Source organism: Schistocerca nitens, chromosome 10 (assembly GCF_023898315.1).
Source record: "Schistocerca nitens isolate TAMUIC-IGC-003100 chromosome 10, iqSchNite1.1, whole genome shotgun sequence".
Taxonomy (NCBI): domain Eukaryota; kingdom Metazoa; phylum Arthropoda; class Insecta; order Orthoptera; family Acrididae; genus Schistocerca; species Schistocerca nitens.
Genome location: NC_064623.1, coordinates 62497456 through 62525385, shown reverse-complemented (window position 1 = coordinate 62525385; position 27930 = coordinate 62497456). Strand labels below are relative to the sequence as shown.

The 27930-nt window shown below is 43.0% G+C and overlaps 1 protein-coding gene across 1 annotated transcript in view; it reads left to right on the top strand.

The window, feature by feature from the left end:
* LOC126210098 (nuclear RNA export factor 1-like) overlaps nt 1–27930 on the top strand; it is a 136754-nt gene that overhangs the window by 85619 nt on the left and 23205 nt on the right. Inside the window, exons 11-13 of the mRNA XM_049939234.1 lie at nt 12189–12360; nt 23571–23741; nt 26628–26827. Of these exons, the coding sequence (XP_049795191.1) occupies nt 12189–12360; nt 23571–23741; nt 26628–26827 (543 nt within the window). The remainder of the gene's footprint in view (nt 1–12188; nt 12361–23570; nt 23742–26627; nt 26828–27930) is intronic.

Genomic DNA, 27930 nt, shown 5'->3' with positions numbered 1-27930 from the left:
AACATCAAGGAAAGTGGCATGGGATTTGGAGTAGGACCAGGTGAATCTGATGGAACCAAAGGAGTTGAGGTTGGAGAGGAAATTCTGGAATTCTTCTTCACTGTGAGTCCAGATCATAAAGATGTCATCAATAAATCTGTACCAAACTTTGGGTTGGCAGGCCTGGGTAACCAAGAAGGCTTCCTCTAAGCGACCCATGAATAGGTTGGCGTATGAGGGGGCCATCCTGGTACCCATGGCTGTTCCCTTTAATTGTTGGTATGTCTGGCCTTCAAAAGTGAAGAAGTTGTGGGTCAGGATGAAGCTGGCTAAGGTGATGAGGAAAGAGGTTTTAGGTAGGGTGGCAGGTGATCGGCGTGAAAGGAAATGCTCCATCGCAGCGAGGCCCTGGACATGCGGAATATTTGTGTATAAGGAAGTGGCATCAATGGTTACAAGGATGGTTTCCGGGGGTAACAGATTGGGTAAGGATTCCAGGCGTTCGAGAAAGTGGTTGGTGTCTTTGATGAAGGATGGGAGACTGCATGTAATGGGTTGAAGGTGTTGATCTACGTAGGCAGAGATACGTTCTGTGGGGGCTTGGTAACCAGCTACAATGGGGCGGACGGGATGATTGGGTTTGTGGATTTTAGGAAGAAGGTAGGGGTGCGGGGTGTCGGTGGGGTCAGGAGGTTGATGGAGTTAGGTGAAAGGTTTTGCAGGGGCCTAAGGTTCTGAGGATTCCTTGGAGCTCCGCCTGGACATCGGGAATGGGGTTACCTTGGCAAACTTTGTATGTGGTGTTGTCTGAAAGCTGACGCAGTCCCTCAGCCACATACTCCCGACGATCAAGTACCACGGTCGTGGAACCCTTGTCCGCCGGAAGAATGACGATGGATCGGTCAGCCTTCAGATCACGGATAGCCTGGGCTTCAGCAGTGGTGATGTTGGGAGTAGGATTAAGGTTTTTTAAGGAGGATTGAGATGCAAGGCTGGAAGTCAGAAATTCCTGGAAGGTTTGGAGAGGGTGATTTTGAGGAAGAGGAGGTGGGTCCCGCTGCGCCGGAGGACGGAACTGTTCGAGGCAGGGTTCAATTTGGATGGTGTCTTGGGGAGTTGTATCATTAGCAGTAGGATTAGGATCATTTTTCTTTGTGGCAAAGTGATATTTCCAGCAGAGAGTACGAGTGTAGGACAGTAAATCTTTGACAAGGGCTGTTTGGTTGAGTCTGGGAGTGGGGCTGAAGGTGAGGCCTTTGGATAGGACAGAGGTTTCGGATTGGGAGAGAGGTTTGGAGGAAAGGTTAACTACTGAATTAGGGTGTTGTGGTACCAGATTGTGTGTTGATTGGAATTTTGAGGTTTTGGAGGGAGTGGAGCTGGAAGTGGGAGATTGAGTAGATGGGAGAGACTGGGTTTGTGTGCAATGAGAGGAGGTTGAGGTTTGCTGGAAAGGTTGTGAAGGGTGAGTGAGTTGCCTTTCCTGAGGTGGGAAACCAGGAGATGGATAGTTTTTTGAGGTGGAGGGTGGCATGCTGTTCCAATTTGCAGTTGGCCTGTAGGAGGATGCTTTGAACAGCCGGTGTGGATGCGAGAGAGGAAAGATTGAGGACTTTTATAAAGGATAGGAGTTGATGGGTGTGTTCATTGGCTGAGTTTATGTGTAGGTGAAGGAACTGGTATAGGGACTGATGGAAAGAAGGGTTGCAGCCAGAGATGGGAACTTTAAGTGTGAGGCCTTTGGGGGTAATGCCAAATGTCAGACAAGCCTGAGAAAATAAAATATGGGAGCGTAATCTGGCTAGGGCGAAGGCATGTTTGCGGAGGGAATGTAAATAAAACTTAATGGGGTCGTTGTGGGGGTGTTGTGAGGGTGACATGGTATTAGAAGGTGGAAAGTGTAACATGAGGCTGAAATATATATATATATATGGGGAGAGATAAAGGTGAACTAGAAAGCATCTGGAGATCTGGTGTGAAAAAAGGCGAAAAAGTGTTGGTTAAAGCTGGGCTATGTTGATCCTGTGGTGAACTTGTGTTGGTAGACAACGATGTGCATAAAGGTTAGGTGGTTGTGTTGCCGCCAAAACACGTTAAAGGGTGGAGAAATTTGGGAAAATTTCGAAAAAACTACGTGTAAATGTATTAAAAGGAGTGGTTTTGTGGTGGCAGATTATGAGAATGAGGCTAACAATTGTCTGACGAAGAAATGACGACGTTAAAACCTGTGGGAAGCGGCTAAAAATGATCAATGATGTGTGAAAAACGGAAATGGAAATAAAGCGAAAGTTATTAGAACTAGCTGAAATGGTTGTTTAATAGGTGAAAGGAACTGTTTATGAACTAGTATATCCTCTCTTCTCGTTATCCGCCAGGCCTCAACCTCCGCTAATTTAAAGTTGCCGCCGCTCATACCTCACCTGTAATGAACATATTTGCCTCTGTACTTCTGCCTCGGCTGACATCTCTGCCGAATCTCTTTGCCTTTACAAATGTCTGCTTGTGTCTGTGTATGTGTGGTTGGATATGGGTGTGTGTGTGTGCGCGAGTGTATACCTGTCCTTTTTTCTCCCTAAGGTAAGTCTTTCCGTTCCCGTGATTGGAATGACTCCTTACCCTCTCCCTTAAAACCCACATCCTTTTGTCTTTTCCTCTCATTGGTAAGTCACATCATCTTTGTTTTTAGATATATTTTTTCCCACGTGGAATGTTTCTTTCTTTATATATATATATATATATATATATATATATATATATATATATATATATATATATATATATATATAGGGAAACATTCCACACAGGAAAAATATATCTAAAAACAAAGATGATGAGACTTACCATACGAAAGTGCTGTCAGGTCGATAGACACACAAACAAACACATTCATACACACAAAATTCTAGCTTTCGCAACCAACGGTTGCTTCATCAGGAAAGAGGGAAGGAGAGGGAAAGACGAAAGGATGTGGGTTTTAAGGGAGAGGGTAAGGAGTCATTCCAATCCTGGGAGCGGAAAGACTTACCTTAGGGGGAAAAAGAGGAGAGGTATACACTCGCTCGCGCGCGCACACACACACACACACACACACACACACACACACACACACACACGTGGAATGTTTCCCTCTATTATATATCTCAAGAAGAGTTTGTTTTTCGCCTTCCAGCATACTGTAATGACAGAAGTTGGTGCCTCCATTAAAAGAGGAAAAGTAGTTCTTGACGGTATCAAGTCCTTGCACAGCAACTGCGAAACTGTGCAGTGGCCTCCTCCTCCTCCTCAATTTTTCTTCTCTTATCGTCATATAGTCGCCAGCACTTCCTAATTAAGTGTTCCTTTCACAAGCATTTCACACATCACTTCGTCATCTCAGGTGTGGAAATCAAATCATCATCATCACAAGAAACAGTCCTAGAATGTCACATTTTCTGGAACACCTGTGATTCTGCTCCATTCTTCTTTTGGGGGCAATGCCATGTTTGACAGCAACTGATGTATCACAGCCAGTCTTTGCAAAACAATTCAGCACGTTTTGTTGTTTTACACAGTTCTAGGGAGCAACAAAATGTGCATAGCCTGTAGAACGTTGACTCTTCACTCCCTTCTTCTCAAGAAATGTATTTATTTGAAAGTGTATTAAGCCACCAGAGGCCGCAGATGACTGTGCAGTTTGGTAGAAGAAACACAAAATTTACATGATGTTTCCTTGGGATTGCTCGGTAATAAGAACTGTTTTCCTTCCTGCTGTCCAAACTCCAGAAAAGTCTTTAAAGCTTTCCGATGTCATTTAGGCATTGCTATTGTACTCTTTAAGTACAAGGTAGTGTTTTTATGTTTTTAAAACACCTGATAATTTTAAATTTCCCTATTGTCGGTGGGGGCAACTTCTCACTTCTGCCAGTTTTTACACACGATAGCGCAGTCATTTTTACTTTACTTTTTTTACCTTTTTGGCATTTTTGTCCCATAACAGAACATATTTTCACAGGAAGTAAATTATAAAAGATGCCAGTTTTATTTGCTTTGTTTCTAGTCTTATAACACAATATTAATTGTGGTAACGTAATGTTCTTCCAGTGGTTTACATTGTCTATTCTACAGCCTCACTCTATCCACATACACTCAAAGACAAGAGCCATTCAATATTTTCAACACCGATCTTTAGGGTAATTTCTCGAGCGTTCTCTAGTGGTATGTTTTCACTTGTAGGAATCCTGTCGCTTCACACTTGTTTGAATCTTTTATACACCATTGAATGTTGACATGCAAATGTTTTTGCTTTTGCATCCAGAGGAACTGCTAACTTTGACATTAAGACGGTGCTAAATTGTATTTCTGCACCATGTCTGTAAGTTTTATGTTGAAATTGTCTTTGATGTGTTGGATGATAGTCAACATCTGCTTCATTTATGCTCCATAACTTGTAGTGTTTCTTTCCCTCGGGGTTCTGCCGTGAAAATACAAAATAGAAAATCTGATTGGGGTTTGAATTTTGATGGAATAAGTTACAGATAAGGTGGACTTCGTATTACTTATTGAGATAGTGCTGTAATTTGACCGTGAATGGCAGAACGGATCGGCAACACTACAAAAAGTGACTGTAAGGAAATAGCATCAGAGATAAGTTGAAATTTACCTTATAATTCTGTCAGAAACGTAGTATCTATTATAATATAGTCTTCGTGGCTGCATCTGGAATACTTCTTAATTTTCTTGTAGGATATCCTTTTTTATTGTTCACTGGTCCTCTTGTTCTCCGTCTGATGAAAATTTCTTGAAGTTCTCACTGTCTGGATTAATTTATAAATTTGGTGATAACCATTGCGAATCACTGCTGAAATAACTTGAAGACGCCGTGTGTTTGTTTCATAATATAGTTATAATTTCCACTTAAAATCATTCTTTAACATCAGCGCCAAAAAATACACGTCTTAAACGCATGAAGACAAGATAACTAGAGATTAATGAACTAGTTGTTAAAACAAGCACCTATGCAAAAATAAAAAAAGATCAAAATTACTTATGAAAATCTGTCGCTGGCGCAGTGCTCTTCTGCATGCGCAATCGTAAATCACATCTTTGCTCTGGCAGAGGCGCGGTAGTCAAAGTACCGTTACAAACTCCACAAAATTGAAACTGATAGTCGACAATAACAAGGTGTATATGCCCTGGGAAATCCAGGGAGAACCTGAGAATCTCATAGACTTTCAGGCGTTTTTCAATATTCTAGTTTTCAGTTAATTTTTTGTAATTTTTGACTGGTAAGAAAAACTAACAAAGAATTTTATTTGAGCCCATAACTGCATAATAATACCACAGCAGTAAAACATAAACGACAGAATAACACCAAAATAAAACTTTAGTAACAAAAAAAACCATTTACAACAACAAAACAAAATAAAATTACATACTCAAGCATCTGCCAACAGCAATATGTGTCAAAGACTATGCAATACTTTGTAACACCAAACTGCTTTCCTTGCACCTTTCTCTTGGGCCTCATTTCGATGAGCGTAATGTCACAACTGTTTATATTTTTAACAGGTCACAGGAAAATATTGCAAATGGTGGTTTGGTATTGTTACTGACAAAGTAAATTTTCTTTTACACACGATGAATTATGTTACAACATGTGATGAATTTCTTAAATCACAGTGTGTTAGACCTCATTCAAAATTTAATATTGAGGACCAGCCACTTACAAAATTTTCAGGCTTAAAAGACCAGCCATTATTTAATATTTTACTGGGCCATTTGTGTTTGATGTATCTTAAAGGGTAATACACGCTAAAAAGGACCACATTTCGAGGTTAGTTTTTCACATTTATTTTAGTTCTTTCCTAGATTACAAATTACGCCAATAACAAAGGCATAAAGTGTGAAGTGAGTTCTTGAGAAATTACACATGCAATTGGCTTTTCTATGGAAGAGTCAAAGTGCACAACAGAACATGTATTCAGCCATGTAACCCACAAAATGTTCGGTGCTCGGCAATGAAATTTATAATCGTGCTTGTCAGAAATGTTCAGCTGCTGTGATTTAAGCTATGTTTGTAGGAGCCTTTCTAACCACATCCACAGGAAAAAAAAATAACAAGAAATAATTTTGATGACCGATATTATATGGGAAAGCTTAGCGTCTCTTGTTGCTATACCGTATTTATATTAATTTAAACCATTACCTTCCCTATTTGAGTGTTCACACTGCTTAACAATGATGTTGGTATTGGCTGACTACATCACGTGTCCTGTGCTCTGAATATCGCTGTCATTGCCTGGCGAGATCACATGACTTGAGTAGTGATTGGCTGTCAAAAGCGCATTGCAATCTTGTCTTTGGCCATTCAAAAGCAACTGTGCTGTATTTGTGGAGCTCCTGTTTACACCTCCGTTGTGCGAAAATATGCAGTGTAAATGTTGGACCCATCGGAGATCTTTCCAAAACTCTTTTTTTTGCTGAGTTTCATTTCGTAAAGTGCCACGAAGTTGTATGCTGCTGTATAAAACCTTCAGTGTTCAAAGTATTGATACGTTTTACAACTGTGAGGGGAAAGTTGTTGCCACTTCACTCGGGGAAAAGCGTACTTTCAGCAGGGTTATAGTGTATTTTTACCCAGAAAATCTGTATTTTTAACTGTAAAATCATGGAGAATTCTGAGAATTTATTTTTCTTGTTCGTGTATATGCCCTGAATAATAAAGACAACACTTAACGGCTTGCCCTACGTGACTCGGAGACAGTGACGTCAGATAATGTGATTGGAGTCACTAGGCAAGCAGAGTGACAATTGATTTTGCATTCATTCAATGCTTTTTCCAGTATCAGTGCAATGGAATTCAATCAAGATATGTGTTGACCGAAACAATCTCGTACGATATACTACTGTCACACAACATAAAGTACAGCCTGTCTGAAACTGAAAGAAATCAGAAACTCACTAGGACGTATTAGGGATAGTATAAAAAATGGATTTTAATTTGCAGAATGTTTAACATTTATTCCTTAAAAGGGAACTTTTTCTTAAAGTTGTGTCATTAAAAGAGGATAAATAACATTGTTATTACAGGAGTTTCTCTGGGACTGACAAATATTCATGAAAAGTGGGTTTGTTAATTTGGGGTTTTACTATATTGAAGTTGCTGGTTTGAAACTTCCTAGTATATGTATATTAAATAACAAATGTTGAATCATATTTTATAATAAAAATGATTTATTATTTCTGGTTACTGATTACATGCAAATGCCAGTGTTCGCATTATATTACAGTTTGGTGCCAATATCCAAGGCATCAAATAGAAAAGAAGACTCTTCTGTTTATGAAGATTGATCAGCCTTATTGATGGATATAACGATTTTTCATTTAACAATGGCATATTACATGACTGTATCAAACTTTATTTTTCTACAACTAGTAATTCAAAGTAATGAGATGTTATTTTTATTAAAGTATTATTCAGTATTTGTTAATAAATATGGAATTTAAATAAAAGTAAAATAAATGCTACTAGTTAGATTTGAACCATTTGCTTTACGATTAGTGGACTTACACGCTTAGCTATTGGTTTCTGTTAATTGATCTTAAATGTTTTGTACTTGGCAGTGCTGGAAATTCTTCTAATCTTCAACAGCAGTATTTTGGATTTAAGAAGTGTGATACTGCTTTTGGGAATTAATGTCTTGGCAATAATCTTCAAATCATATGAATATTAAGAAAACTGAAGAGGATAAGTCAGTAAGGTTTCTTTGTCAAACAAAAATCTGAAATTTGGCTATGACAGAGATCTGTACAGTGTCTCCCATGCCCTCTCTTTCAACCACTTTTATCACACTGGTAAGGCATGTGAAACTGAACATTAAACATGTTCCCTACTGCGAAGGCCAACTGAAAACTGGCAGGGACAATGGTTTGCACAGTGGAAGTGGCAATGCAATGGGAACTAACAGCCTTGGGCTTTCGTTGATGTGTTACTGGTGGCAGCAGTCAAAAGACTGTTGCTTTAAACTAGACAGTATTGATTTGAACGAAGTTACATCACAATACAGGGCACAGGAAATTTAATTTAATCTTGAGATTCTTGTACCGTGTGTCCAGTGAAGGGATCGCTGATTTCAAAATAAATATCTCAGAAACTACGATCGATAGACGAGCATAACAAAGCTGTGGTTATTGTGAAAGTTGTAAGAATTTTATACAGAAGTATCAGGATAGTTTGAAAAACTGCTAACAGGTGGCACTGTATGCTGTGCAGCTGGTACAGTATCAGCGTACATAACGCATGTCCTCAGCAAGCAGTCTTTGCAATCACATGACAATCTTTTCGAAATGTCCTCTACTCACAGTGTGGAGGTGGTACAAAGGAATAATGAAATCTGCTGTCACATTTTATATTGCCTCAACAGAAATGAATTCAGGTGCCACACAGATCTGATTTGAACTCGTCCAGCGTGATGGTGTGGTTCCAGTAGACAGTGTCTTTCAATGTAGCACACACAAAGTAGTTACAAGGAGTCAGATACGGCAAATATGGATGCCAATGGATCCCTGTGCCAATAAATTTGCAAAAATCCAACACAGTGATGCTATTCCTGAAGTATTCATCAAGAAAGCAAAACACTTATTTGGTGCAATGTTGCCTGGCTCCATTTTGCATGAAGCTCTCTTTTCCTGCTTGATCCTCTAATGCTAGCTGTGTAGAGTCCAGTTGGTCCAAAATTTTGATGAACATTCACTAATGATCGTTTACTGCAGCCCAAACAGTAACTTTGGGAAAATATAGAGGTCACTTGTCACACAAATAGCAATTTACGGAACTTCAAAATCGCAAATTTTGTTTATTCACAATTCCATTAAAGTGGAAGTGTGCTTCATCTATGAACCAGATGCAGACAACTTCAAATCCTTCGTTATTAATCAATTTGAGAATCTGGTTTGCAAAGTCAGCCCTTTGTCTTACACGTAAGACCTGGTGGCTTTGGATTTTGAATGGAAACGTGTAAGTTGAGTCCCAGTCTTTTGCGCATACTGGAACACTTAAAGCCAGTCTCTGCTGCAATTCTTTGGACAGATTTCCTTGGCTTTTGCCAAATAATTCCAGAAACTGTGGCAACATTTTCAGGAGTACATTGGCTGTTAATAAAGTATGTGACTTTTATGTGTAAAATCATTCTTTATTCAGATAAAATTGTTTGACACTAGTCACCTTCAAGGTAGTCTCTTTCGGCTTCTACACATCTCTCCCAGTGCTGCTGCCACTTCTGGAAGCTTCACTGGAAAACCCCTTCTGATATGGAGTGGTGTGCAACTGCTCTGTTGAATTCTGAAATCTGGTCACTTCGTCTCTCTCTTCAGTTTAGGGAACAGCCCGAAGTCACTCAGTGTCTGTCAGCAGAATAGAGAGGCTGACAAACCACAGCTTCGTTGCGTTCGGTCAAAAAACTGAACTGATTGAGAATGATGAGTGGATGCCTTATTGTGGTGGAGGTGCCAACTTCCCACTGCCAAGAGTTGAGCCATTTGTGTGTCATTGCTTCACAAAGGCAATGCAAAACCTCATGGTAGTAATCCTTATTGACAAGAGTACCTTCTGAGCTGTAATCTTGATGTACCACAGCATTGGAGTAACTCAGTTGTTAGGAACTTTGGCACAAATTTTCTGAGGTCCAGATGTTCCATTAAAATGGAATGAATGAATCCAGTACCAATTTTAACATTACCTGCAAGTTCTCTGGCTTTGATTTGTCTACCCTGCACCACCAGTGTACTTATGTGATCGATAATCACCTCATTTGTGGATCTTGGGGGCCTACCTGAATGTGCTTCATTCTTCACTGATGAGAAACCTTCTTCTAAGCAGTTGTACCACTCTCTTTCTCTGTGTGGTATCCACTGCTGCTTCCCCAAACACTTGTCAAATCTTGTGGATTATTTCAACTTGAGAACAGCCAAGCTTAAAACAAATTTAATGCAGTAATGTTGTTCCACTTTTTCTGTCATTTTGCCCACAACACAAAATCCAATGACTACCACTTACATGTGTTCACTTGTCAGCAGCTAGTCAGCAACTGGTTGGATCCAGTCATGGGGAAAAAATCAGGTTTATCCACTACATGTACCTACAAAGGTAGAGAGTGCGCACACCCTTATTCTATTCTTGGCTTAAACAGTAACAAATAATGTTGGATACTTTTTGAACAGCCCTTGTTATTACAATTTCCTTGGGGTCAGCATTCCCCACCATAACACCAGCCAAGCTGCCTGTCAGTTGGAATTTGGCAAATAACTTTTGCATTGGGTCCTTCCGGGACATTAAATCATGTTCGAGAACTGTGCCTTGTTGCCATAGGACTGTGTTCTAACCTGTGATATTCCAGTACCAGAAAAATACGTTGCTCAATGACATATATGATTTCTAGCTCTTCCTTTGGTGTGCTAACCTCCTTTCATGTTTCAGTGTGGTGCACTATTTATAGGCATGTGTATTGCAATTATAGTACCATGTGTTAGCAGCTTTTCGAACTATTTAGAAACTTCTGTGTAAAATTCTTACAGCCTCTACAGTAAACAAACCGTTTGTTGCACTCTTCTATCAGTCTTAGTTTTAGAGATATTTAATTTGAAAATCAGGGACTCCGTCAGTGGACACCATGTTTCTTTTTGTTGGAATTACGAGGATAAGTCAATTATTATCCACAAAGTAGGTATAAAATTTTATTGTAATCGAATAGGAAACTTAAAAGAACAACAGTTTTCAACATTGTCTCCTTGTGTTTCAACGCACTTGGTTCATTATTGTACAAGCTTCCTGATGCCCTCATCAAAGAAGGTTCTCAGTTGAGCTGCGAGCCAGGAATGCATCGCTTCTTTCACTGCTTTGTCAGAGGCAAATAGACGGCCCCCTTAATGCCTGTTTGAGTGGACCAAACAAGTGATAGTCAGAAGGGGCAAGATCGGGACTATATGGAGGATGATCCAGTACTTCAGATTTGAGTTTCTGGACTACAGCAGTGTGGGCAGCAGTACGCGAACGGGCATTGTCGTGCAACAACACAACACCTTTTGACAGCAATCCTCGGCGTTCACTTTGAATTGCAGGCTTTAGCCTGGCACTAAGCATCTCACTGTAACGTACACTGTTCATTGTTGTGCCCCTTTCCCCATAATGCTCCAGTACTGGATTTTGTGCGTCCCAAAAAACCGTAAGGATTAGTTTTCCTGCGGACAGTTGGGTCTTGGACTTATTCTTGTACGGCGAATTTGGATGTTTCCATTCCATACTATGCCATTTACTCTCTGGCTCGTAATGATGGATCCATGTTACGTCACCAGTAATGATCCTGTCTAAGAAGTTGTCCCTTTCATTACCATAGCGATACAAATGTTTTGTGCAGATGTCCAAGCACGTTTGTTCATGCAACTGTGAGAGTTGTTTTGGGACCCATCTTGCACAAACTTTACGAAATCGAAGTCTGTTGTGGATAATTTCATAGGCAGAACTGTGACTAATTTGCAGACGATGTGCCACTTCGTCAGTAGTTAATTGTCTAAGAGAATCATTTCACGTGAACACTCACTGGCTTCTTCATTTTTGGCAATAAACAGTCGTCTGGTTCCTTCATTGTGCATAACACTTATGACCATTTCGGAATTTTTCAATCCATTCATAGACACTCCGTTGTGGCAAAACACCGTTCCCGTACTGTACTGAAAGTCTTCGATGAATTTCAGTCCTGATATGGCTTCCAACCACAAAAAATGGATCGCTGAACGTTGCTCTTCTTTGGTGCAAATAGGCAGCAGAGCAGCCGTGCTTAACAGCACAGCAGTGATGACGAAACTAACCTAGCAGCTTGAAAATTGCAAAGATATAACAACAAATAAACGAAGCATGCGTCATCGATGTAGAACAACAGTACTACCAAAGTAAACAAAAATATAATTAAAGTGCAGATAATAATTGACTTACCCTCATAGTATTGTCAGCACTATTTTATTCTTTTTTGTAGTAGATACATACAATTCAGAGAAGAGAGGTCAGAGCACAGCATTTTATGTACCTATAGCTATAGCTGTGGGTTATCTCCTGCCAAGAAAGAGACTTGACGTGTGCCGCCGCCCCCCCCCCCCCCCCCCCCACACACACACACACAATTAAAGGATGAAACATGTCTGTCATGTGGCAATTTAACTATTACCGTGATTTATTTCAGCCGGTTGAACGTGTACCTTGGAAACAATCGCAACCTGATGCGTGTAACAGAAACAGACCGCCGGCGAAAATTGCTGCGACGCGGACGTCATGTGGTGGTCACTGCTCTGGCGGATCTTCCTCGAACAGAACATGACCCGCAGTCCTTCACATTTGACCTTCTAATTTTCTCAGTAAGTTTCTTTCACGTTCTTGTTTCTGTATCATCAAATTTCTCTAGATCAAATCATATAGAAGCAGATTTAATCGGCAGGTAATTGACACTAGTTGAGTACTTTGTATGAACCTTCAGTGGAGTTGCAAGTGGTGAAGAAAATTGTTTTGTAGTCATAACCTGTGTGAAAATAGCTTCTTAACTGCTTTGTCACAGGTGTTTGGTAACAAATACTTCAAATACAAATTGAAGTATGATATTTTGGCAGGCCTGACTATGAAAAATTATCTGCTTGATGTTTTCCTGTGCCCTTTTCAAGACCTCAGTTCTGCAAGAACCTTCTAGTGGAAAGTAAATTTTATTGCATTGTGGTATTCCCCTACATGGGGTTAAGTTCAGGATTGGAGACAAAAGGAACATTTCAGTTAACTGTTTTCCAGTTTTGATCTTCATAAATATCTACAAGAAAAATCTCATTTTAAGGGTTACACAAAAATTGTAATGCATACTATCCTAATGTGTGGTTCCTGAAGAGGGGCAGCAGCCTTTTCAGTAGTTGCAGGGGCAACAGTCTGGATGATTGACTGATTTGGCCTTGTAACACTAACCAAAACTGCCTTGTTGTGCTGGTATTGTGAACAGCTGAAAGCAAGGGGAAACTACAGCCATAATTTTTCCCAAGGGCATGCAGCTTTACTGTATTGTTAAATGATGCCATCCTCTTGGGTAAAATATTCTGGAGGTAAAATCGTCCCCCATTCGGATCTCCGGGTGCGGACGACTCGAGGACGTCGTTATCGGGAGAAAGAAAACTAACGTTCTACGGATCGGAGTGTGGAATGTCAGATCCCTTAATCGGGCAGGTAGGTTAGAAAATTTAAAAAGGGAAATGGATAGGTTAAAGTTAGATATAGTGGGAATTAGTGAATTTCGGTGGCAGGAGGAATAAGACTGTTGGTCAGGTGAATTCAGGGTTATAAATACAAAATCAAATAGGGGTAATGCAGGAGTAGGTTTAATAATGAATAATGCGGGTAAGCTACTACAGACAGCATAGTGAACGCATTATTGTCGCCAAGATAGACACGAAGCCCACACCTACTACAGTAGTACAAGTTTATATGCCAACTAGCTCTGCAGATGACGAAGAGATTGATGAAATGTATGATGAGATAAAAGAAATTATTCAGATGGTGAAGGGAGACAAAAATTTAATAGTCATGGATGACTGGAATTCGATAGGAAAAGGAAGAGAAGGAAACGTAGTAGGTGAATATGGTTTGGTTGTAAGAAATGAAAGAGGAAGCTGCCTGGTAGAATTTTGCGCAGAGCATAACTTAATCATAGGGGTAGACAACATTCCATTAGAACTACTGACAACCTTGGGAGAGCCAGCCATGGCAAAACTCTACCATCTGGTGAGCAAGATGTCTGAGACAGGCGAAATACCCTCAGATTTCAAGAAGAATATAATTTTCCAATCCCAAAGAAAGCAGGTGTTGACAGACGTGAAAATTACCGAACTATCAGTTTAATAAGTCACAGCTGCAAAATACTAAGAGTTCTTTACAGACAAGTGAATAAACTGGTAGAAGCCGATCTCGGGGAAGATCAGTTCGGATTCCGCTGAAATATTGGAACACGTGAGGCAATACTGACCTACGACTTATCTTAGAAGATAGATTAAGGAAAGGCAAACCTATGTTCCTAGCGTTTGTAGACTTAAAGAAAGCTTTTGACAGTGTTGACTGGAATACTCTGTTTCAAATTCTGAAGGTGACAGGGGTAAAATACAGGGAGCGAAAGGCTATTTACAATTTGTACAGAAACCAGATGGCAATTATAAGAGTCAAGGGTATGACAGGGAAGCAGTGGGTGGAAAGGGAGTGAGACAGGGTTGTAGCCAATGTTATTCAATCTGTGTATTGAGCAAGCAGTAAAGGAAACAAAAGAAAAATTAGGAGTAGGTATTAAAATCCATGGAGAAGAAATAAAAACTTTGCGGTTCGCCAATGACTTTGTAATTCTGTCAGAGACAGCAAAGGACCTGGAAGAGCAGTTGAATGGAATGGACAGTATCTTGAAAGGAGGATATAAGATGAACATCAACAAAAGCAAAATGAGGATAATGGAAAGTAGTCGAATTAAATCGGGTGATGCTGAGGGAATTAGATTAGGAAATGAGACACTTAAAGTAGGAAAGGAGTTTTGCTATGTGGGGAGCAAAATAACTGGTGATGGTCGAAGTAGAGAGGATATAAAATGTAGACTGGGAATGGCAAGAAAAGTGTTTCTGAAGAAGAGAAATTTGTTAACATCAAATATAGATTTAAATGTCAGGAAGTCGTTTCCGTAAATACTTGTACGGAGTGTAGCCATGTATGGAAGTGAAACATGGACGATAAATAGTTTGGACAAGAAGAGAATAGAAGCTTTTGAAATGTGGTGCTACAGAAGAATGCTGAAGATTGGATTGGTAGATCGAATAACTAATGGGGAGGTATTGAATAGAATTGGGGAGAAGAGGAGCTTGGGGCACAACTTGACTAGAAGTAGGGATCGGTTGGTAGGACATGTTCTGAGGCATCAAGGGATCACCAATTTAGTATTGGAGGGCAGCGCGGAGGGTAAAAATTCTAGAGGGAGACCAAGAGATGAATACACTAAGCAGATTCAGAGGGATGTATGTTGCAGTAGATACTGGGAGATGAAGAAGTTTGCACAGCATAGAGTAGCATGGAGAGCTGCATCAAACCAGCCTCAGGACTGAAGATAACAACAACAACAACAACAACAACAACAACAATCATATCTCAATCTATGCCAGACATGACTCACGAGAAAATCCTAGTTAAGCAATAATTCACTCACGTGCAGTGAACAGAACAACTATTCACAAACAATGTAATGTAATTACAAATGAAATTGTCGCATATTAAATGCAACACTGTGTGTGAAGTTTCTTGAACTACATATAGGTAAAAGTTGAAATGGAATTGGCACTGTGACAAGCTGATAAGAAAGTATTGTTCCACCATTTTGGAGAAATATGATGGAATTTTTGGACTCTCTCCTCAATATATTTCTTACTTGCAGCTATTTGTAAAAAAAAAAAAAAAATAAGTTGTTTAAGTAATCTGTTACACATACGACCATGATACATCTTGAGATCGACAGGAAGTGCAAAATGGCTAAGCAGGGATGGCTAGAGGACAAATGTAAGGATGTAGAGGCTTATCTCACTAGGGGTAAGATAGATACTGCCTACAGGAAAATTAAAGAGACCTTTGGAGATAAGAGAACCACTTGTATGAACATCAAGAGCTCAGATGGAAACCCAGTTCTAAGCAAAGAAGGGAAAGCAGAAAGGTGGAAGGAGTATATAGAGGGTCTATACAAGGGCGATGTACTTGAGGACAATATTATGGAAATGGAAGAGGATGTAGATGAAGATGAAATGGGAGATACGATACTGCGTGAAGAGTTTGACAGAGCACTGAAAGACCTGAGTCGAAACAAGGCCCCCGGAGTAGACAACATTCCATTGGAACTACTGACGGCATTGGGAGAGCCAGTCCTGACAAAACTCTACCATCTGGTGAGCAAGATGTATGAAACAGGCGAAATACCCTCAGACTTCAAGAAGAATATAATAATTCCAATCCCAAAGAAAGCAGGTGTTGACAGATGTGAGAATTACCGAACAATCAGTTTAATAAGCCACAGCTGCAAAATACTAACACGAATTCTTTACAGACGAATGGAAAAACTAGTAGAAGCCGACCTCGGGGAAGATCAGTTTGGATTCCGTAGAAATACTGGAACACGTGAGGCAATACTGACCTTACGACTTATCTTAGAAGAAAGATTAAGGAAAGGCAAACCTACTTTTCTAGCATTTGTAGACTTAGAGAAAGCTTTTGACAATGTTGACTGGAATACTCTCTTTCAAATTCTAAAGGTGGCAGGGGTAAAATACAGGGAGCGAAAGGCTATTTACAATTTGTACAGAAACCAGATGGCAGTTATAAGAGTCGAGGGATATGAAAGGGAAGCAGTGGTTGGGAAGGGAGTAAGACAGGGTTGTAGCCTCTCCCCGATGTTATTCAATCTGTATATTGAGCAAGCAGTAAAGGAAACAAAAGAAAAATTCGGAGTAGGTATTAAAATCCATGGAGAAGAAATAAAAACTTTGAGGTTCGCCGATGACATTGTAATTCTGTCAGAGACAGCAAAGGACTTGGAAGAGCAGTTGAATGGAATGGATGGTGTCTTGAAGGGAGGATATAAGATGAACATCAACAAAAGCAAAACAAGGATAATGGAATGTAGTCGAATTAAGTCGGGTGATGTTGAGGGTATCAGATTAGGAAATGCGACACTTAAAGTAGTAAAGGAGTTTTGCTATTTGGGGAGCAAAATAACTGATGATGGTCGAAGTAGAGAGGATATAAAATGTAGACTGGCAATGGCAAGGAAAGCGTTTATGAAGAAGAGAAATTTGTTAACATCGAGTATAGATTTAAGTGTCAGGAAGTCGTTTCTGAAAGTATTTGTATGGAGTGTAGCCATGTATGGAAGTGAAACATGGACGATAACTAGTTTGGACAAGAAGAGAATAGAAGCTTTCGAAATGTGGTGCTACAGAAGGATGCTGAAGATTAGATGGGTAGATCACATAACTAATGAGGAGGTACTGAACAGGATTGGGGAGAGGAGGAGTTTGTGGCACAACTTGACCAGAAGAAGGGATCGGTTGGTAGGACATGTTCTGAGGCATCAAGGGATCACCAATTTAGTATTGGAGGGCAGCGTGGAGGGTAAAAATCGTAGGGGGAGACCAAGAGATGCATACACTAAGCAGATTCAGAAGGATGTAGGTTGCAGTAGGTACTGGGAGATGAAGAAGCTTGCACAGGATAGAGTAGCATGGAGAGCTGCATCAAACCAGTCTCAGGACTGAAGACCACAACAACAACAACAACAACATCTTGAACTCCTGTTCCTTGTCTGAGATTCTGAATGAGGGTGACAAATCCAATGGCATGTGTACGAGGGTTGAATGAAAATTAACGCCTCAACCTTTGTTAATTGGGTTTGGATGGGAATATTTTAATAAATCAAATGCAGAAATATTCCTTATAATGTGATCTTCAATTACCAATATTCACTTTCCACTTTGTCACCAGCCGATTGGATGCATTTCTGCCAACGATGAACAACGTTTCTGAAGCCGTCGTGGAAGAAGTCGACACTCTGTTTCCACAACTATATTTTGTCTCCTGTCACAATTGAATAGAGAAATGTGCCACCTTCAGTCTTGTAACGTGAGATGAGTTCCTGGTAAATTTCAAGTATGTGCGCTTTCATTTCAGGAGTCAGCATCTGGGGTACACATGATGCACAGATCTTCAGATAGCCAAGCAAAGCACGTTCTTGTGAAATGCCGATTGTGCTTGCATTTCTCTCTGAATGATACAGTAATCATCCTGAATCAATCTGTCAACATTTTACTTGTGAAACTCTGTTGTTGCTGTCACAGGATATCCAACTCTTTGTCACGCATGTTAGATGTTTCCGCCTCAACACCTTTAAACTTACTCGCCCAACGATGCACAGTACTCGCATCAACACAATCACCATAAAGTGCGTTCATTCTGTGATGAATCTCCATTGGGGTGACACATTCTGCTGTCAAGAATTCAATGACTGCACGTTGCTTAAATCGCACTGACCGACCGTCTTTGCAGGGTTCCATACTTTACGCTGTAGCAACACAACCGCCCAATGCTAAGGCTTCCCACCAACTGGAGCTGTAGACAAGAGACAACAGAACAAGCAGGTACCTGCCACATACCAATGCTGGCAACTGTTGAAGAGTTATGAAGGTGGAGGCATTGCTTTTCAGTCAACCCTCGTATAAAGGGGTAGCAAGAAATAATTGCTGACATCCCCACTCACAGAAATTATTTGATCATTTGTATTCTGGGATTATGAATCAAATAATTCTTATTGTCAGTAGGAATCTTTTCCGTGTTCTTTAAGTAAGGATAATAAAGAAATGAGAGCATGAAGTTGGGAAGTTTTGTGAATAGTTAGCCCCTAGCTGGTACAAATGCTTGGTAACAACATGAAATACTCTGAGAGATCAGCTGTAATGTCTATCAGTACAATACAACTTTGTAGATGTGTGTTGGCTGACAGGAGGATGCAGTTTGTCTTCAAAGACTTGCGGTAGTACCCAGATTCAAAACTCTCGCTGGTAAGAAATTCATTCAGCAGAGCAGCATGGTGCAAACTGTAAACTTGTAGCATACAGTTGTCATCTTTGAATCACATATCTGTTCAAAGCTCCTAATATACATTTGTGTGTGCGCATACATGCATGTGTGCATGTAATAAAATATTATTTTCACTCATATATTATCTCTGCTCCATATAATTCTCTTTCATGTTGTTGGATGAAATAGTGTGAATGTGTGTTTACAACCTGTGGAAGCAAGAAGGAACATTTCCAACATCTTGTGCTGTTTTACTATTGTAAGGGGAGAGCCACCTCACAGTGCCGGCAGAAGATTTATGCTGTAGACGGAGATGTCGTAGTAACAGCTCGAGCATGTCAAAAGTGGTTTAGTCAATTTTGAACTGGGAATTTCTCCCTTACAAACAAACATTTATCTGGACGGCCAATGGTTATGGATGTGGAATGACTTAATGACATGATAGTCAACAATCCATTAATGACAATGTGGGTGTTGGCACTGGAGCTCTGTGCTGCACATGCTGCTGTAGCCAGGAACTTTGCAGTACATGGGTTCCTCATGAACTGAGGAAAGCAAATTTGATTCAGTGTGTGTGTATCTGTGACTCCTTATTAAGAAGCAATCAGAATGCTCCTTTTCTGGAATGGCTGATAACCGGAGATGAGAAGTGGATCATGTACAATACCTGAAAGAGTAAATCGTAGTGCAAGAAAGGGTAGCCATCACTATGGGATCGGGACATGATGATGTCTTTCACCGCGACAACACCAGACCACATTACTCCTGGTGGCCTGTCAAAAGCTGCATTCTTTTGAGTGGGATGTGTTACCCATCTGCCATATTAACCAGACATTACCTCTTCCAACTTCAATCTTTCCGTTCCCTGCAGAATTTCCTGAATGGCAAATGCCTCACCCCTTGGAGGACTGCAGACTAAACCTCAAAAAGGTCATCAATCTGAAAACCCCTACATTTTCGAATAATGGAGTTTATAAGCTTCCAGAGAAATGGCAATATATTGTCAACGAGAATGGTGTATAATGCAGGAAATAAATATTTTTTTCCAAAACTGATCCACCTTATTTAGTTGTAATGTGCACGACCTTGTGTGTGGAGTGTGCCATGAAGTCAAGAAAACTTTTCAATCTGTTAATCTAGATATTCAAATAATTTGTAGAAAGAGTGCCTGATGGGATATGTTTTTATTTTAGTTTCGAATTGGTTGGGATTCAATTATTTGCTTTATGTAAGATGGGAGGTTGCGGAATGTTTATCACAAGAGTGTATAACTGCATTCTGAAGCCTGGACAAGAGGAGTCGATATGAAAATTATTTGTGTGTCAGTTAAGGAACAAATGTATTGGGAAGTTATTGTAAGAATTCAAATATCCTTAAAAGGACTTCCACTAGATGTGTGGTTGACTGTTTTATGTGATATTCTTATTGCTCACTTCTGCTGGATAAGCACTATATTTACCTTCGGCGCAGGGCCCCAGAAAATAGTACCGTAGAACAAAAGGGAGGGAAAATACGTGAAATATGCCAACTGTCTGTTCTTTAGGTCAGCTCAGTGAGAGAAACTTCTAAGGACATAACATGCTGAACTTGCTCACTTTACCCCTGTGTTACTTCCATTTTAATTTGTCAACCAGATGGACCACAAGAAATTTTACGCCTTGTGCTTCATTCAGCATATTTTAATGACTATGCCTGATGCTAAAAGGTCAGTCTTGTTTTTTTTTAAATTGCATTCTATGAGTCTCAGAGATTTCACATTTAAACTGTTAACAGTGAACCAATTGTATGTGTCATCAGCTGTAAGCTGTGTCTGCTAGGGTTGAGTTTGAGCCCTCAACGAGTATGCATGTCACCAGAAAACATAGTTTTTGAACTGTCCCTTAAGGACATCAGAAGATCGTTTATGTAGGTTAAGAACAAGAGTGAGCCTGATGGGACACAAGATGTTGTTCCCCCTTTTTGAAGTCGGTTTCTTGCATAAAATGTACCTTAAAGGAATTAGCCGACGGCTACAGAAATTGGTAAATGTAATCTATGTGTATGAACAAACAAATGATTCCAATTTAAGAAAAATTAAATCGTTTATTCAAGAGAAAATGCTTAACAAATTGGTCCATCTGTGGTCTATATGCAAGTAGGTATTTGGCTTGGCATTGATTGACAGAGTTGTTGGGTGTCCTGAGGGATCTCTCTCCCCCCACCCCGTTCTCTCCCCCCACCCCGTTCTCTCCCCCCACCCCGTTCTCTCCCCCCACCCCGTTCTCTCCCCCCACCCCGTTCTCTCCCCCCACCCCGATCTCTCCCCCCACCCCGATCTCTCCCCCCACCCCGATCTCTCCCCCCACCCCGATCTCTCCCCCCACCCCGATCTCTCCCCCACCCGATCTCTCCCCCCACCCCGATCTCTCCCCCCACCCCGATCTCTCCCCCACCCCGATCTCTCCCCCACCCCGATCTCTCCCCCCACCCGATCTCTCCCCCCACCCCGATCTCTTCCCCCCACCCCGATCTCTCCCCCCACCCGATCTCTCCCCCACCCCGATCTCTCCCCCCCACCCCGATCTCTCCCCCCACCCCGACCTCTCCCCCCACCCCGATCTCTCCCCCACCCCCCCCCCCATCTCTCCCCCCACCCCCCCCGATCTCTCCCCCCACCCCCCCGATCTCTCCCCCCCCACCCCCCCGATCTCTCCCCCCCACACCCCCCGATCTCTCCCCCCACACCCCTCGATCTCTCCCCCCACACCCCCCGATCTCTCACCCCCCCACACCACCCGCTCTCTCACCCCCCACCCCCGATCTCTCCCCCCACCCCCGATCTCTCCCCCCACACCCCCCGATCTCTCCCCCCACACCCCCCGATCTCTCACCCCCCCACACCACCCGCTCTCTCACCCCCCCCCCCCCCCCCCGATCTCTCCCCCCACCCCCCATCATACCCACCACCACCCCGATCTCTCCCCCCCCACCCCCCGATATCTCCCCCCACCCCCCGATATCTCACCCCCCACCCCCAGATATCTCACCCCCACCCCCAGATATCTCACCCCCACCCCCAGATATCTCACCCCCACCCCCAGATATCTCTCCCCCCACCCCCAGATATCTGTCCCCCCACCCCTGGTCTCCCCCCCACCCCTGTCTCCCCCCCACCCCTGGTCTCCCCCCCACCCCTGGTCTCCCCCCCACCCCGGTCTCCCCCCCACCCCGGTCTCTCCCCCCACCCCGGTCTCTCCCCCACCCCGGTCTCTCCCCCCACCCCGGTCTCTCCCCCCACCCCGGTCTCTCCCCCCACCCCGGTCTCTCCCCCCACCCCGGTCTCTCCCCCCACCCCGGTCTCTCCCCCCACCCCCGGTCTCTCCCCCACCCCGGTCTCTCCCCCCTACCCCGGTCTCTCCCCCCTACCCCGGTCTCTCCCCCCATACCCCGATCTCTTCCCCCCTACCCCGATCTCTTCCCCCCTACCCCGATCTCTTCCCCCCTACCCCGATCTCTTCCCCCCTACCCCGATCTCTTCCCCCCTACCCCGATCTCTTCCCCCCTACCCCGATCTCTTCCCCCCTACCCCGATCTCTTCCCCCCTACCCCGATCTCTTCCCCCCTACCCCGATCTCTTCCCCCCTACCCCGATCTCTTCCCCCCTACCCCGATCTCTTCCCCCCTACCCCGATCTCTTCCCCCTACCCCGATCTCTTCCCCCCTACCCCGATCTCTTCCCCCCTACCCCGATCTCTTCCCCCCTACCCCGATCTCTGCCCCACCCCAATCTATCCCCCCCCACCCCGATCTCTCTCCCCCCACCCCGATCTCTCTCCCCCACTCCGATCTCTCTCCCCCGCTACGATTACCCTCTCCCCCCACCCTGATCTCTCTCCCACCCCGCTACGATTACCCTCTCCCCCCACCCCAATTACCCTCTCCCCCCCACCGCCACCCCCGGTCTCTCTCTCCCCCCCCCCACCGCCACCCCGGTCTCTCTCTCTCCCCCCCACCGCCACCCCGGTCTCTCTCTCTCCCCCCACCGCCACACCCGGTCTCTCTCTCTCCCCCCACCGCCACCCCCGGTCTCTCTCTCTCCCCCCACCGCCACCCCGGTCTCTCTCTCCCCCCCCCCACCGCCACCCCGGTCTCTCTCTCTCTCCCCCCCCACCGCCACCCCGGTCTCTCTCTCTCTCCCCCCCCCACCGCCACCCCGGTCTCTCTCTCTCCCCCCCCCACCGCCACCCCGGTCTCTCTCTCTCCCCCCCCCCCCACCGCCACCCCGGTCTCTCTCTCTCCCCCCCCCACCGCCACCCCGGTCTCTCTCTCTCCCCCCCCCCCACCGCCACCCCGGTCTCTCTCTCTCCCCCCCCACCGCCACCCCCCGGTCTCTCTCTCCCCCCCCCCCACCGCCACCCCGGTCTCTCTCTCCCCCCCCCCACCGCCACCCCGGTCTCTCTCTCTCCCCCCCCCCACCGCCACCCCGGTCTCTCTCTCCCCTCCCCCACCGCCACCCCGTTCCCCACACCTCCCTCCTCCCACCTCCCTCCCCCCGCACTTCCCGGTCCCAGCACCTACCTACGCCCCTTCCGCCTGCCCCACCGCCCCCTGCACCTACCCCCCCCCCCCCACACATGCCCCCCCCCCCCCCCCGGCCCCTGCACCTATCCCCTCTGTACCTACCCCTGCGCCCTTGTAATGTACTCTGTGTTTAAACTTATAATTGTTCACTGGATGTCTCGGAACATACACTCCTGCCTATGCTCGTGGGTAGGCACTTGTGTTGTACCATTGTGGAAACTAATTTAGATGTCGCTCTTACAGTACTTTCAGTGGTACCTTCCTCAGAAGTGTTTTGCTATGTTGCAGCTGCTTTTTTTTACATTTTACTTCTGTGTGTCTTTTCATTTGCAGATCAATTATTGACATATTTGTTATTGAATGTTAACATCTTGTCATTCGTTTTTAGCCACAGCTAATGGTCGTGGCCGTCAGTGGTATGTTCAGAGAGTCAGGTGGTTCGAAACCATTCCCTATTCGCTCATTTAGCCGCGTAATGGTCATAGTACCTCATGGAGTTGGCATGTGCATCACCAATGATGAGCTTCTTATCACAAATCCCACAGCAGACCAGCTCAAGGTAAGTTCTGCTCTGCATCTTTTATAGTCTTCACACAAGAAACTAAAAGTCTCCAAAATATAAAAACGAACAAAATGTAGTGATAGAAAGTCCAGGTTGAATATAGTTTCCATATGAGGATAGCTTGCTACTCACCAAATGAGGAGGCAATGACTGAAATAAAATAATTTTGTTAGCGCTGTGTTGGAAGCAATGTTTCAGTGTACAACCGGCCACATTGACAAGATTCTGTATGTACATGTAAAACAGATAAGGAGCATGTGGCTTTCAAAAAAGAACTACAATTAGCTGGTGGGTGGGCCCTAACACTACCCTAGACTCTTGGAAACAGTATTTTAATTAAACTATAGTAAAGATAAGAAAATTGTCAAACTATACTCAAGCAGCAATGAAACGTTTACAGCCATGTTGCCTCTCTTGTTATTCTTTGTCAATTGCAAGGTCAGTCTTACTGTAAACAAAATACCGCTCAGAGACTGGTCGTAAAGTGCAGTGCAGCTACGCCGTACATTGTGACACCATTGGGAATAGGCCCTACTTATGTAACAGCTGTTTTGTTGTTACTCCAATGTGAATGACACAAGACACACTCACATTAAAAATCACCAACCATCATATTAAATGTTCAATTCCTGTAGTTCTTGTTGCACGCATCATTAGACAGTCACTTTCTGTGAGGGTTGCAATTTTAATAGTGGCAACTGCCTATTAAAAGATATACATGTTCCAAGTTTTACTGCCCTTCTTTCGCCAACAGTGTCTATTTTGAGTACAAGTTTCAGAGTTAATGTCACTAAGTGCTTCCTTCAGTTCAGAATTCAAGTGGATGTCACAAAGAATTAAGTCTGGGCATTGCGGTGGTTGGTACAGGACTTCCCAGGCCAGTCGATTGAACAAATCGATCACAACTTGCATTGTACACATCCAAGCATTGTCCTGCAAAATGATGGACATGTCCTGCAGAAATTGTCACCTCTTCTTTCTCTAAGCTGTTCAGATCACAACCAGCTTAGAGAAAGAAGCAACTTCAGGGCTTACGTGGCAGAAGGATCCACCAGTTGTCAGATTCATCCCACCTACAAACACTACAACAGTGATGCCATTCCAGAAAACCAACAGGATCACCAGTGTCTCCTCAGATCCTTAAGCTCATCCCAGAACCTCTCCCTGGAGTCCATCTCCCTCCTCACCCCTACCACTCCCCGCATTCCTACCTTCTACATGCTTCCTAAAGTCCATAAACCCAACCACCCACACTTCCCCCTGCCTTCTGTGTAACCTCCCTACTGCACCTAGCTGCCCTACCCTCTATCCACCTTGTATTCTCCCAAAAGCAGCATTTTACTGCCCTTCACCCCTACCCTGCTATCTGTCCTCCTGCCTGTCGTAGCTACCTCATTAGCCCCTCCACCACCCAGATTGCTTATCACATCATGCATTGTTATTCTCAGTCCGGTCTTGGCAGCCAGAGACAGTGGTCATGTGTGTGTGTGTTTTGTCTAATTCAGGAGGAGGCCTTTTGACCGAAAGCTTGCTTGTCTGACTGTCTTTGTTGTGCCTATGTGTGACTCAACGTCTCCAATATACGAGGTGCGACAATAAAGTAATGAGACTGATGTGAAAAAAAATGTTGCTTACCATTTTAGTCAAGTTTAGTGTTGTCTCCTTCAAAGTAGTTCCCTTCTGATTGCACACACTTTTTCCAGCACTTCTGCCATTGATGGTAACATTTCTGGAACTCATCTTCTGTAATATCCTCCAAGATCCTCGTCACAGCTTTTTGGACATCTTGCGGTGTTTGAAAATGGTGTCCCTTGATCGCTGTTTTGATTCTTGTAAATGGAAAAAGGTTGCACGGAGTGATATCTGGTTAATAAGGTGGCGGTGGTAGTACTGAAATTTGTTTTGAGGTTAAAAATTGCTGTACTGACAGAGCAGTACGGGATGGCGCATTATCGTGATGCAGAATCCAGTTATCAGCAATGTTGGCACAGACACGAAGAACTCTTTTATGAAGTCTTTCTAAAATTTCTTTGTAGTAATATTGGTTAACTGTTTGTCCAGGAGGCACCCACTCTTTGTGAACAATTCCCTTAGAATCAAAGAAGCACACAAGCATGCATTTCACTTTTGGCTTCGACATGCGAGCTTTTTTTGGTCTGGGTGATCCGTTTGAACTCTTGACATAACCTCCTCTCCAAAAGCCTTCTGAAGCTTACCATAAGTTGTCATCGCGCTTTCACCCATTTTAACGCAAAAAGAAATGGCATATCGTTGCGCAATATTATGCGGTTCCATTTCCGTGACGAGAGACACACACATACCTGTTAACTTATTACAGTACAGCCCCGATTGAGCACTTGCACCGATGTGCCGCTTGGACTAGAATCGGTTTGTAGACCAAGGTCAAAGATACTGTGCCTACGCAAGCCTGCAGGGTTGCCACATCTTGCAAAGAAAATCAGTCTCATTACTTTATTGTCGCACTTCATATGGTATGTAGCAGTCAATCCTTTTCATATTATTGTCTTTATTCTGTGCTCCATTATCCATTGTTTGATCCTGTAATGAATTTAACTTTGTCACAGAAAGAGTTGAAATACAGCTACTAAACTGTTGAACACTCCATCCATGTAAATTAAATCTGGCAAAGAGCATTTTAATACAGATTAAAACTTTTCTTCCTGAAATCCTTGTTCCCTACTGAAGGGGAATTATTGGATAGAAATAAGCAGTTGTTTACAAACCTATAAATGACCTTCATATCTGTGCAACTTTTATACAATGTGCACTTTCTATCTCATATTGTTTATTGTGAATGTGACCTGTTGAACACTTACTCATCTCTAGTTTCTACAGAACTGCAATATTAGTTGTTTTTTGTAGGTTGCATTCCAGCCTCCGAAACCTGTTGAGACCCCAATTACATCTCCAGCTGGCCCATCTCAGCTTATTGCTGCCACGCCACCCTCTGCTGCCATCGCTACTGCAGTATCACCTATAGCGATGGCAGATGAAGCCGTCAAACAGCAGATTGTTGAAGCTCTGGCTCAGCAAACGGGCATGAATCTTCTCTGGTCAAAAAAGTGAGTATAAATGTGGGACCTTAATTTTTGGTACGAGAAGTGTTGAGACAGTAAGGTTTCTTAAGACTGTTAACAAAATTACCAGAATTGCCTAAAAATATTCATTGGATCAGATACAGCAGCCACTCTACTACTCAGAAAACTCGCTGCTGGAACTGAGTCACTTGTCATACATTGGGATCAACTTCTATATGAAGGTCTCAGAAGTCCGTAACTTGGAATTGGGACAAGTATGCAACTGTAGTTTGCATCCCTTTGTCGTGAAAACATTAACCTGCTAAAGTTCTCGGAGACCAAAACTATATGTTGGATTATCTGACCCCTCACTTTGAAACTTGTGCACATGGTATCTTGTGCCTCTTAATTCCAAATATGCTATCAATATTTTTTTCTGTGTTTAAAAGTAAAGGTTCTACAGTTACATAAAACCCTGTGAAGTGCGTGGCAGAGAGTATTTAACATGATACCACATACTACGATATGTTTTTGTTCCAGTCATAAGGTATGTAGGAAGGAACACCATACTTTGCTAATCTTTTTCTCCACACTCCGTGTGGGAGCAATGCTTAGGGGTATGAAGAATATCCGTAGATTCTTCACTTAATACTCCTCCTCAAAACTTTTTAAGTAGGCTTTTGCAGGATAATTAACATCTATCTTCAAGTGTTGCTAATGCAGGCTTTTCAAAGTGGCCACACACACACACACACACACACACACACACACACACACACACACACACACACACCTATAAATGAAAGAAACCCTGTGACCTTTGTAGAAGTTGAGTGTCCCCTCTTACTCTTGTTTGATTTGGGTTCCACACACGAGTGGTTCTCTAAGACAGTATACACAAGTGATTTGTAAGCAGTCTGCAAAAAAAGACCTAACTGCACTTTCCCAGGGGCATGTCTATTTGGGCAGGTATTCATTTCATATCTGTGCAAACTGTTACATCCAGATATTTGAGAAACTCAACTGGTTCCAGTTAACCCATTGGTATTGTAGTCATTGAGTACCTCTTCTATTATTATTATTTTCTGTTTTGTATGCAGTTTTAAATTTCTGTATATTTAAACAAGTTGCCAGTCTTTACATAACTT